The sequence below is a fragment of the Artemia sp. Qi Xiang Cuo genome, chromosome 11 (assembly GCF_049724085.1).
Source record: "Artemia sp. Qi Xiang Cuo chromosome 11, ASM4972408v1, whole genome shotgun sequence".
NCBI classification, from domain to species: Eukaryota; Metazoa; Arthropoda; class Branchiopoda; order Anostraca; family Artemiidae; genus Artemia; species Artemia sp. Qi Xiang Cuo.
In genome coordinates, this window is record NC_142804.1 from 35,922,824 (window position 1) to 35,936,738 (window position 13,915).

The 13,915-nt window shown below is 34.8% G+C and overlaps 1 protein-coding gene across 1 annotated transcript in view; it reads right to left on the reverse strand.

Annotated features, from left to right (window-relative positions):
• Positions 1-13,915, reverse strand: part of LOC148946933 (uncharacterized) — an 87,767-nt gene that overhangs the window by 30,831 nt on the left and 43,021 nt on the right. Inside the window, exon 3 of the mRNA XM_089096462.1 lies at positions 6,056-6,220. Coding sequence (XP_088952588.1) covers positions 6,056-6,220 — 165 coding nt within the window. The remainder of the gene's footprint in view (positions 1-6,055; positions 6,221-13,915) is intronic.

Below are 13,915 nucleotides of genomic sequence, written 5' to 3' on the forward strand. Positions count from 1 at the left end.
ATTTGATATTTGATTCGCTGCCGCAGTTTAAGCTGGTTGAAAAAACTTGTATATATTCTTATCTTCATCATTCCGGTAGTCAAAGTAATATTGATCATGTTGTTTGTTCTCCGGGCCTACCCGTTTCTACTGTAACTGTTCATGAAGATCATTGCGATTTAGATCACCTACCGATTTCGTTTGTTTTTCAAATACCGATTTGTACTAATCGTAATGCTTTACAAGCAGGACGAAGATGGGTTTTCCGTCGAAATTGGAATAAGATAAATTTATCGCTGTATATTTCTACGCTAGCTATGCTACTTGCTACAATTCAAGTTCCTTTCCACCTTCTACAGCTTAGTTGTAAGTCTTCAAATGATAAAAATACTCTAAATGATTATTATCTAAAATTAGTATCTTGCCTTAAAACAGCTGAATTGACCGCTGTACCACAGGAGCGAGTCAGGCGAAACACGCGTAAACCGGAGTGGTCGTGGGATCCTGAATTGAAATCGATTAAAAATAAAGCAAAGTTTTGGTTGCGGATTTGGGTTTCTTGTGGTCGTCCGTCTGAAGGGGTTATTCATCAAATAAAGCAAAAGACAAAATTAGAATATAAAAAATACCTGCGCTCGACTAAATCAAAAATATTGAATTTCCCGTTAAGTAAATCTGATTGGCAAAAGGTAATTAATTCTGAAAAACTTGATGATTCTTTTGCTACAAGCCCGATTAGTGCCGGTGGATGGCATAGTTATTACAGTAAAGTTTTTAGTTCAGTGAATTATCATGTCCATTCGGTTTTTTCGAAACTTCTCATTGCCGCACTTCCCGTATCGCTGAGCCAAACTCAGATTTTGTCTGTTGAGCTCTCTGTGGTTCAGCAGGCAGTAAAAAGGTTGAAATCAAATTCCTCGATTGTGATGGCATTTCTGCCAACCATTTAAATGTTGATTGCCCACTTCTTTTTCAACACCTGCAGTTGCTTTTTCAAATGTGCTTGTGTGCGTCTGCGGTACCGGATAGCTTCCTATGTGGGTCTGTAACATCAATTCTTAAAAGAGGGAAACCTCCTAGCGATTGCTCGTCGTATCGGCCAATAACTGTGTCATGCAATCTCAGTAAAGTTTTTGAATATGTTCTTCTTCCGTCCATATCGAGTGCACATTTTGGCGAAAATCAGCTTGGATTTTCGTCTGGGGTAGGGTGCCAGCAAGCCCATCGAGTTCTAATTAATCTTCTTATCGATGCGACTAAAAAGGGATATGAACTCCATCTTTGCGCCTTGGACCTTTCCAAGGCTTTTGACAGCGTCGTCCACTCACAAGCTCTGTTTTCCCTTTTTAGTCATGGCATTAATCTTTCTCTGGTTTCTCTCCTTCGTTAGTGGTATGCAAATTCTTTTCTACGAATAAAAGCTGAAGGGGTTATTTCCGATTCTAAAATTCCGGTTCGGCGTGGTGTCAGACAAGGTGCTGTCCTTTCCCCTTCTATCTTTAAACTTTGCATTTCTTCTGTTTTATCTTCTATCCCAACCACTTGTATTTTTCAGGCGATTAATCTTTCTTACATAGCGTATGCTGATGATATACTTCTAATTAGTAGGACTAGAAAAGGTCTTTCTGTTTCTGTATCTACAGTTGCAACAAACCTTAGTAAGATTGGTCTATCACTGAATTTCTCTAAATGTGAATATCTTTCGTTTAATAGTAATTGTAACTCGCCTTTAGATTGCGCTTCTTTTTCTGTCCCATGTGTTTCTTCTTTTCGGTGGTTGGGTATAAACATTGCTAAAAATCTTAAATCTCTCCGAGAACAAGCCGTGGCGAATTGTAAGAAAAAGATCCAAGTATCTTATTCCAAAATTGTTGCCAATCGGGGGAAATACAGTAGGAAGACCCTTGCTAAATTGTATTCTGTTTTTACTGATCATTCAATTTTGTTCCTTTCTGGTGTTTATCCCATTCTTGGGCGAAAAAATACCCGGTCATTACGTTCTTATTATTTTCGGTTCTCGCGTTTTCTACTGTATTTGCCTCCGTGGTACCGGAACCGTAACCTTGTCTCAGTTTTTGGGCTTCCAGATTTAACTGAAAAGCTAGTTGAGCTTGCTGACAAACTCCCCCAGACAGTGAAGGCTCTCCCAGCTCATCATGGGTTTGTACGCCTCCTTCATTGATTTAGTGAAGTGTATTTAGTGTGTTTTGTGATTTTGTGATTGTGTATTTTGTGATGTATTTAGTGATTTAGTGTATTTAGTCGATTTGTATGTATTTTTTCTTTTCTTTTACTTATACTCCGCTTTTGTTACCTTAGCGGGTTAAAAATAAATTATTATTATTATTATTATTCTGCCGTTCCTGAGAAATTTGCTGATTGACAACCCAATGGCACATAGCGTGTTTTGATTTAATTAAACATCCCTGTAAACATTTCCAGAAGGTTTCATTTTAATAGCCTTAACGTTAGCAGTAGTAGTAGCCGTAGCTGTAGTCATAGCATTGGTAGCAGTAGTTGTAGCAGTGTCCACCTTTTGGTTTTTTCAACATCCCCCTCAATATACACTGGAAGTTTGAAGTCAATACACAAAGTAGTCCCTTGGACATTACTGATGCGTGATTCTTATAACCCGCATGTACAATGTGTTTTTGATTTAGTTCAACATCCCCTCAATGTTCCGTAAATACTACCCCCCCCCCCAAAAAAAAAAAATTTCATGTAAGTATCAACTTAATATTCTAAGTTGTTCCGGAGATATCTCTCATAAATCCTTTAGACAACCTCCGTGCACATAGTGTGATTCGACTTAGTTCAACGTCCCCCTCACAATTCCCTGAAATTTTCACCTTTATATAATTAGCCTTAGTAGTTGCAGTAGTCGTAGTAACAGCAGTAATAATAATAGTAGTAGTAGTAATAGGCACATATTGCCTTTTGGTCAGTGAAACATCCCCCCCCCATCATGCCATGAAAGTTTCAACTTGATACCATAGGCTGTTCCTAAGATATTGCTGATACGCACTTTTGACAACCTGTATGCACATAGTGTGTTCTGATTTAGTCCAACGAGCCCTGAAATTTTCGCCTCAATACCATTAGTTTTAGCAGTAGAATTAGTAGTTATAATAGTGGTAACGGTAAGAGTAGTATTAATAGCAGTAGTAGTAGTAGGAGTAGTAGTAACAGCATGCACATATTGCCTTTTGGTCAATTGATCATCCATTCATCATTCCCTGAAACTTCCAACTTAGTACCCTAACCCACTACCGAGCGGCGTCTTTCTGACAACCTGAATGGACATAGTGTCTTTTGATTAATTCAGCACTTCACTCAGCATTCCTTGAAAGCTTTTCTCAAATACAGGCTTATACTTTTTGGCACCAAGGGTCAACATACTACCTTTTCCCAATAACAATTTCTTTATATTTTTTTCTTTATTTCAAATCGCACAACTTAATACCCTTGCCCAAAGTACTTTGCAGGGGGGAGGAGTAAGGTTGTCATCCCCAGAGGCATAGCTATTGGACCTTTCAACTATGCTGAACAAAATGACAATCTTAAAATATTTATTATAAGTCTTTGAGAGAACAAAGAGTGTGGTGGGTTGCCTGCCCTCCAATAACTTTCGACTTTTAAAAATGTACTAGAACCATTAAGTCTCAATCAAATCAGTTGTCTAAGAAATTCCATACGAAGGGTCTTGTGATCTTGGTGAAAAAAATAATGTATAGAGCCCACTTCGCTCTTAATTAGGCAGTGTTATTGCACTTCCTATGATTCTTCTTAGATAAAATAGCTAGGCAGGGGATTTTAGATTAATTAGGGGAATAAAACCCTTTTAAGTATATTGTGGTCATATATCTTTTTTCCAATTTCTTTTTTAACAGTTTTTTTTTGTAAAAGAATGAATAGCAGCATATAAATATTCACGAGAGTTCAACACTTTAGACCATATTTATACCCGTTAGAATCTAATAACATTTATTTCCTTGGTTAAATACGTATTGTAAAATGTGTTTAGGGATTTGTGCGGCTCAATTGATTATTTGTTTGTTTTTTGTTTTTTTGATTTTTTAACATTCTAACATCCATTGACCCAAAGAAGAGAACCCTGCAAAAACTATCCTATGTTCTAGTTTCTGTTTTAGTCACATAGACACTTTTATTATATTTTCATAGCTATTGAAACCTAGTAATAGGCTACCTATTTTCCGGGTTAAATCCGCATTGTAATCAACATCTATGGTTATTTCACGACCTGGTTGTGTCCCAAAGAATTGAAGTTCACAATACCAATACTATACTCTAGTCTAGTCCCTTAATACAGTTTCCTAGGGACTTTATTTAGCTAAAAATCTATACAAAGTTGGTACTCCTGCACTTCATCAAGATGCCCGATTTCATCATGCAAGCAGGAGAGGAAAGTGAAATGCTATATTGAGACACATTGTTTCAATATCCTGTAGAACTGTAAAACAAAAATCTTATTTATTTGGAAAATCAATTGATCTTCGAAATCAGTACAAAAATAAATGCCTAACCAAAGCAAAAGTCATTGATCATCCGGGTTGCTGCGGTAGCTAGAAACCTAGTAAGAGACGATCACGTCCAATGTTGAGAAATATAATAACTAGCAGGATCGACAGAACAAGCACAGAGAAACAGAGGGATTACTTTTAATAGATACGGTGACACAAAACTTTTTGCCCATTTTACCAGCTTTCGCACAAAAGAACAAAACACATTTTAAAACGCCACGGTTATTTATCTTTCCAGAATCCAAAGTCCCCACTAAGCATTATTTACCCTTGTTTTAAAACGACAGAGCTGGTTTTTCTCCAGAAATAAGGGATAATGATGGTTACAAAAATAAATCAAAGATCAAACCTAAAGATTAAAGCACATTTTATTAACCAAAAATAAAACACAGTAATCTCTCTTCTTCTCTTTAGAGCGAGCTTTAGGAAATCTTCATGAGTGCCAGAATTTAAAGGAATTTCTTTTCAACATAGCTATTAATAACATCGATACCTTATTACCAAAGGGCCGCGTGACTGAGAGCGGCCTTTTAAATTTAGTAGAGTTGTTTCTAACAGTTATCCTTGTTAGGTTAAAGTTCATATTCAGGTTGATGTTTTTCGGGTGGAACTTTTAAGCTAGCTGAACTGCCACTAGATCACTCTTGTGGATGGTCAACTGAATCAGACTTAAAACAAATGCAGGGAAAAAAATCAGCCTTTGGTAATACGCATTTAATCAGGCGAGAAGCAGATCTACAGCTAAGTCTTGGAAGGGCTTAATGTGCCAAGGTTGCCAATAAGAACAATCTTGGGGGAACAGGGCTAATAGGACAAGGGTCAAAACAATAGACCACAATTAACAAATCTATTAAAAAAAAGAGTGATAAACAGAACAGAAAGATCCAAGAGGGCTCCCTGGCACCCTGGATCCGCCAGTGAGTTAGGCACTTATATTCTAACGTTCTTCCGTAAAATTGTCGTTAGCTAGACAGCTGACTAACCAGTGCAAGCAAATCGTATTAAAATTAAGAATTGCATTATGTTGTTTTGGCATTTGTTTTATATTGTATAAGGTCATTTGCTGATTTTGTCTTACCTTTATAGTCACCGATTTAATGGGTATTTAAGTGTTTAAATTTTCATACAGACTCATATTTCCACTTACTGTGGGTTGGGATGTGTACATAAGGTAGAATGGCCCAAACTTAGCACTAGAATGTTGTAGAATTATGAGTAAGGATAGGTAAAAATATGGTATATTTTGAGAAAATGGGTGCACAGCTAACCAAGCTCTTTCAACAAGGTAGTGAAAAATTGGATTCATTTTTTTTCTTTTTTCCTACCAGCATTTTTTTTTTGAAAAATGAGGTTTTATTCAGTGTTGATACACTTAGACAATAACAATAAAATAATACTTCAGTTTGCCTTCCTTCTGCAGATTTGTATGTTTCTTTTTGATGGAATAAATAGCCATTTTGATAATCAGGCATCGATGCTTTAAAATTTTGCAAAAGCAGCACATGGGCATTGCATATTATTTTTAAAAAACTTACAGAGCTCCATTTGCCAAATTTCCATTCCGGGCATGCTTTTGTGGAGCAATGCCGCGTTATATCCAAAGAGGTCTCATTACAGTAGAAATCCTTAATTTTTTTGCCTCTTTCATCATGACATGAAAATGACCTTGTTTGAGTACCTCCACCACAGGATTTTGTACACTAGAAAAGTAGTTAATTTGTTAATTGAGCCGTTTAGATGCCAAATTGATTAATCTACTTTTAGCAACTTTGTATTGTAATTTTTATATTTTTCAAATACAAAGTATTTGATTGACTTTTATTTTAAAAATTAAAGTTAAGTATATATATATATATATATATATATATATATATATATATATATATATATATATATATATATATATATATATATATATATATATATATATATATATATATATATATATATATATATATAATATATATATATATATATATATATATATATATATATATATATATATATATATATATATATATATATATATATATATATATATATATATATATATATATATATATATATATACTTAACTGCTTAAAGATAAATAAAAACAGTAAAGAATGCAGTATTTGACTTTACAGAGACAAGTGTCTGCTTATGGTCATGATTTTAATATGAATAAAGACCATTTTTATATATTAATTAAAAAAACTTTTCCCAAAAAATAAGTTTTTCAAAGAAAAGTAAAGAAATCCATTAAACAAAAATGAGCAAAAATAAAATCAAATAATCTATCAAGCGTGAAACTACCACAAATCAACATCGAGAAATAAATGAAACCCAAAACGAAGAGAAATTACAATAAATAACGGAGTCAAACTCAAAACGAGCAGAAATTAACATAAGTTGGCCCAAAAGCCCTATGCCTTCTCAAGGTCCGAACATAATTTGCACTTTACTGAAAAAATACAAATGTATGTGCATTGTCAGTTTAATATACATATACTGATATTTAGTAATCAAAATGTTAATAGTATTTGATTTATTAAAGTTATAAAAGTAAAAACATTCATATTTATATTTTAAAGGCACAAAAGATAGTTTAATTAAATCAATATTAAAAAAACTAAAAAAACATCATGAATCATGAGTAGATTATTTTGTACCTTTTTTTAACTCACGATAGCACACTTTTTGAAAAATAAAATAATAAATAGCCTTGTAAAAGAGACTAATTAAAGCCGTAGCCTAGTTCTTCAAAAGACCTAATTTTTTTTTCTTTCCCTCAAAATAGCTTGAACCCGAACAAATATCAAGGTAATGACCAGAAAATGATAAAGAAACGGTCAATATAACTGAATTTGAAACTGAATAACACTGCGTTTAAAATGTGATTATTTAATCTTCATTTTTTATCTTACAACTTCCTCATTTAATTGTTGAACTCCTTGCCCGTTAACCCGTCACCCTTATGAGGTCTGTACATATATTTTTTTTTTCTGAATGTCAGGACATAAAACTGGAGTCTTAATATCCAAATTTTATGCATTTATGGTTGTAAACCCCGGCAATTTAGATAGTAGATGCAAAATCTACTGCACTTTGAATCAATAAACAGCAATGAACAGGGCTATTTTTCAATGCTTTCGATTGGGGAGTGGCACAGTGTGACATAAGAGCGGTTTTACATTAGATTATTTTCAAACGACATAGAAAGTTTTATGTTCTTGCGTTAATTATCTCATGTTACAGAAAAGCATTGATAACACCTTAAGTTTTTCGTCGTATTTATCAGTAGTATCGTAGTAATATATATCAAACATACATAGAATTACACAAGAATATACAGTGCAGTTTGACGTGCACGTTGCAAAAAGTGATCAATCCTTTTATATTATATATCTATAAAGTGAACACACACGTTTTGAGAGTATAATTGAGATTATATGACGCAACCAGACTGGTTTTTTAGGCAGCACCTATTTTTTAGGGCCAATCAGAGAGAGCGGCCGTTGCACCATATATGATAACTTGATTAGTAATTGGATTCGAATAAAAGGAGTGATTTTCATTGCAATTCATATTAGTAAGAGAATTGAATTCAGAGAGAATAGTTTATTTGAGACGATATTAGTAGAGAAAATGAGTGGAGCATTTACACTATTGGAGGTTGATGGTGGAGCCGGTAGCAAAGATATACGAGTACCAAACATGGCTGTGGAAATAACAGGAGGCTGTAGACTATGCCTTGAATGGGATGATATGTATGCTAGATATATGATATCATTAAGCAAATTTAAAATAGAAGAGCAATTATGCTTTGCTACGAAACTGAACATTGTGCATTTAAATAGACTTCGGGTGGCAATATATGCACTAGTGAAATATATTGATGAAAAGAAGTTGAATAGGTTATTCTCGTTATTATAATTATGTTCAATAGAACTGTTTCTAAATCAAAGATATTTTTCTTTCTATAGTAGACTAGCGTATAATTTTAGAGTAGAAAACAAAAATTCTGATTAGTTTGAAGTTGATTGTGAGGGTGTTAGGACTCTAACAAATGGATAGATTTGAGAAAAAGTGAATCATGGGGAATCTAGTGTTTATGGAAAAACGTTTGATTCTAGATGATAATTTTCTAGAGCTGTCTATTCAAAGGAAGATATTTTCTCATGGAATGCTTGTCGATATAATGAAAACTGATTCTCCATCATTAGACTATTGCATGAAGCTTTTACGTTGTGGTCAAAATGCATTTACACAATTTATTGATATATTGATCACGACACGGCAGAATGATATTGTGAATATGCTTTTAAACATTAGTTTAGAAATTTAGGACTTTTTTTCTCATGAAAAAGATGGTGTTCAAGGATGATTTACTCACTTCTATCTATCGCACTCAAGTTGTTGTTCTTGGTAGCTCAGTTTCGTTATAATAGTGAGAGTGTCAACACATAAAAACATGTTCTATACATACCCGCTCTTCATCTACAAACTGAGCAACTGGCCATCATGTGAGAATTGCACAATGATTGATGAGTATGATGAAAATTTCACATTATGCAACCCGTGCAAATTGCATAAAGGATATGCTGTAAAAATTAAATGTTGTAATTCCTGTCTTGAAGAGGTGTGTGACTCTCATCCTAGAGGGCACCTATGCTCGAATTGCCACTATGATAAATGTAAACAGTGGGAGAATAAATATCCTGGTATGATTGGAAAGAATCCTAAGCGTGATTTAAGTTTATTGCTACGAGATTGGTATCGTCGTGGTTTTAGATTGTTCTGGGAGGAGGAGCCGGGTCATCTATACAACTGTTGGAACAACAAAAGAATTTGGTTTCTACGTCATCGTTGTGAAGACAATGGGTATTATGATGATAAGCCTACTGATTTTTATTTGGCTGTGACAGAATGTGATTCGCCACTTGAGGACACTGTTTGTGATATTGCTTCAAATAAGCAAATTGAAACATGTAAATTCTACAGAATGAATGAGAATATTATCGTTGACTATACAAAGAGATATGACAAGAGTGAAGTTACACTCTATTATAGAAAATGCGACCCTGACATTGCAGCACATAAGGATCAGTATACTGTAAATTCAGATAATCTACCTGCATTAGTTGTTCTCGACAAATACCTATACCTAGTAGAAGATGAAATCTAAAGAGTAGAGAAGTCGTTTTTATCATGTACATACATTTTTCATTTATTAATAAACAATTTCACATACATTTTTAGAACATTTTATTCGTAGGGCACTAATATCAATATTAAGCCCGCTTCTAAGTATTTTTTCCACTAGGAAGTCGTTCAATCGAAGAAAGTCAACATAAATGTCGAGAAACTGCTTGTAGGTGTAGCCACGACATCTGAACATGAAAAAGAGTAGTGCATGAAAGCCACATGTCTTAGTCGTTAAATCCTGTACTTTTCGTTGATTTTGAATAATGGTTTCCCCACTGCTTTCAATAAAGTTGCTGATGTATGGAGTGTAGAATTTATACGACAGGCCAAGGGAATTAAAAAATTCAATATTCTTCGCTGTTTGAAAGATGCATAGCCAATGGCCTGTCTTCAAAGTCGATGGACTGCTATTAACAATGATTAGGGTATTGTTAACACTCGGAATTTTTTCAATGAAGTCCGATGGTATGCAATAGGACTTGCACTGAGACATGTATGGATCCATATTGAATACATTGATTATTTGGTTTGTGTTCATGGTGCTAGGTCTAGTAGAACACTGCCGTCGGGTGTGATTTCCCAATAGATTTCAAATTGACTCAATGATATTAGCGTGATACTCTCAGTCAAAGCATCGGCAAATATACACTCCAAACGTACATTCTCTGTTCGTACTATGCTCACATCCTGGGTCCCCGACAGGTCCAAAACAATTACACCATGATTTTTTAAAAACATTGAATCGGTTATTCCATTTTAAAATAGTTGGGAGTCATGATCTAGGGATTGCATGGTTAACTCATACAGAGTTCTATAGGATTTTTTGTCAAATGATTGAGTGTAAAGAGGAATATCACTTAAGTTACACACAAGACTAGATAGACCGAAAAAAATTAAAATAATGGGGCAGTTCAGTCCAGGATCCAATGGCACTGCCACTCTTCACAAAGGCCAAAGCCAGTTTTGACGGGATATCCCCATTAATAAATGATGAATTGGTATAACTACGAGAGCCAGTGGCAATGTGACTTTGATTGATGATCATATGGGAGACATGAAGTGTAATATTGTTACCATTGGCTCTTAGGTTTTCCACTGCCTATGAAACAGAACTCATAAATTGTTGTTTTCGAACGTGGAGAATTACCAATGTGATAATGACGTTGGTATCGGGTGCTACAGCAAGTGTTTTTCTCAAAATGAAATTCGATGGGGCCTGTTGCAACTTTATGTCAATCTTGACATTCGGGGGTAGCCATTGGGTTATGTTTAATATCTCATGATTTAATTTTCCAACTAAATGATACTCCTGGGTCACTGCAGTAGTCAAATCACCGTCAGTATCAACACCTGATTGATATTCATAGCCCAACGACTGTCCTCTCAACTCCTTATATGCCTTTGGTGTCATCATCATAAATTGTATGGAGCTTGCATAGTTGGATAAATTATTGCTAGTACTCACCAATATTCCATTAATAATTACATTAAGTTGTTTGAACAGGTTGTGTAGAATACAGTTTTCGTAGGAGAGACCATCAGCAACAGTTGGAGTTGTATCTGACTTTTTCTTCACCGCAACATTTAAATCAATAAATGTTGATGACAAATCAATGAAATAGTCTTCATTGGAAAATATTTGAACGTGTATATTTTCCGAGAGGGGTTGTTGGGAGTGAAATTGTTCATAGTAGCCATACTTGACACTGACATCAACATTTTCAGCATTGAACAGATTCAATGAGGAACCGATTGATGGCTGTGATTCCTTATGGGTGAGATAAGTCATCTTAAGAGAAGAAATCCTTCTTTGATCATCAACCTTTTTTATTTCTTCTTCTTCTTATTGGTCTTCGTTGTTTTTTTTCTCAAAGTCCTTGTTGTTCTTCTTTGCTTCCCGCCTGGGTAGAGACTGATGAGTAAATGACGCTTCATTGAGTGAATGACACTTTTCAATCCCTTCCCATTTTGCTGAGATTTTAATTCCTCACCAACGGCTCTTGCTGAAGATCTAATATTTTCATTAACACTCTCCTTGAAATTCTTACCTGTCCCCCAGTCCTGTAGTGTTGAGGCAGCAAAATTTGATGCAGCAGGTACAAGATATTTTATGGCAAGGGGTAGTGCAAAACGAAATAGCCTAGCAAACCAGCTACCAAGACCTCAGCCAGACATTGTAGTACGCCCCTTGTAGTAGTCGAATCCATTGCCTATTTGACGTGGACTCAGAGCACTAACATAGCAATCGATATCGGGACAGACAAATGTAATTCTTTTATTGTTCATTTTCGGTGGTGCTGGTGTCGCCGACAATAGGTCGAAAATGACATGTAATCACTGCTTAACCTTTTGTTATTGCTAGAGGATCACCCAATTCACTTCTTAGTGTTAACTGACAGAGTTCCAAATACGAAGTGTTAACAGGAACATACTGAATATGCTTTATATTATAGTGATGAACAAGTTCGTGAGTTGTTTTTCGTTCAAGAACACGTAGGAGGGGGAAATTTGAATAACCAACCCTTGATGTTTCCAAAAAAGATGCATAGAGAAATATGCAAGAGTCCGAGGCGAAACCAGGTGGATAATCAGCAAAAATAACTTGATCCATCCCGTAAACGGTGCCAGCGTTTTTCCCATTGATCATATTCTGTTTAAAGCCAAGAACGTCTCAGATTATCATTGAGAATAATTATTTCAGTTTCAACAGGTGAGGTATTGTCAATCTTATCGTGTTCCATTGAATAATTAAGATGGAATATACCATTCCTACGATATGATATTTTTCTTTTGATTGTACGAAACAAATCTCTCATATCATCATATTCAATATATTTCAATTTGACATGTGAATATTCGCTTGATTTAAGTGCTTCAACCCATTCATACTCGACAAAGAGCGACCACTCGAATGGTATAACGTTTATATCATACAAACGATACTTTCTCAGGATGTCATAGGTATTTTTGAGAATACAATTGACAAAAGCCACTTCATGCTTTCCGTTATCGAATTTGATGGCGGGGGAGAGTTTCGTCCAAAAATCACTATTCTTATTCAAAGCATTGCAAGGATGATCGACAACGTTCGACATAAATGCTTTATTGAAATCGTAGGGCACATTCAGTGTCTTGATAACCGATCCAAGTACCAAGATCAGAGGTAAATCTGAGCTATAATAAAATTAAGTTTCTTTTACCCTTGTAAGCACGTGTCTAATATGTTGTCAACTTGTTAGATTTCATCATTATTTTTTATCTGGTGTAGGTCATATTCATAAAAGATAAGAATAATTTTTTTATATTTTGTATCGCACAAACAATAAGCTATGGGTATGAAGTTTAGGATTTTCGCTACTTTAAAAAGTTCAGTGGACCACAAGTAATTCCTCTTTTCAAACACATCAGTTTTTCTATTAATTCGAACAGTATCACCAACACTAAATTTTTTTTATTGACAATCGTTTCATTGGAATATTTCTTAAGAAAGGTGTCAATTGTATCATGATCAGAATGATAAACTTCCTTTGGGGTTGAGTTGGACAATGATCGATGAGGTCGTTGATTATAAATCAACATGATTTATCTAAATCATGAATAAAAGCAGATGTATTTTTCAATGTACAATATCTTGAAATTAAAAGTCAAATAGTTCTTATCAATCGTTCGGCCAATGCAACCTTTATAGGACTATGACTATGATAGAGCAGTGTATTATATTTCACTAGTAATTTTGGAACATGGGGATTAACAAATTCACTACCGCGATCTGTTTGAATTTTTTTATATGAATCCTGTTCGAGATTACTTTCTATAGCCTGAGCAACTTCATTGCCTCTCTTTGACCGCAATGGAATTGCATATGCATAACGACTACAAACACGAAGTGCAAGTAGATTTTACTTGTACGGTGTATTGTGACGTCTTTGAATCTCATCTAGAGTTAGGAGATCTGCTTGCATTATGTGCAATGGGAAAAAGGCTTTAGTTTTTCGATAATGATTAGCACGAAGTCTATGATTTCTATACAGTGTAACTTGATTTATTTTGTAGATAGTCTTGTACACTTTTAGTGTGAACACCAGTGTATTTGGAAAGAGTGTTGGGGGAACTTAAACTCCCCACTTCACCAATATTTTCATAAACACCTTTCAGAACTTCAACCATTTTGAACGTAAACACGTAGTGTAACGCCCACTACCCTTTTG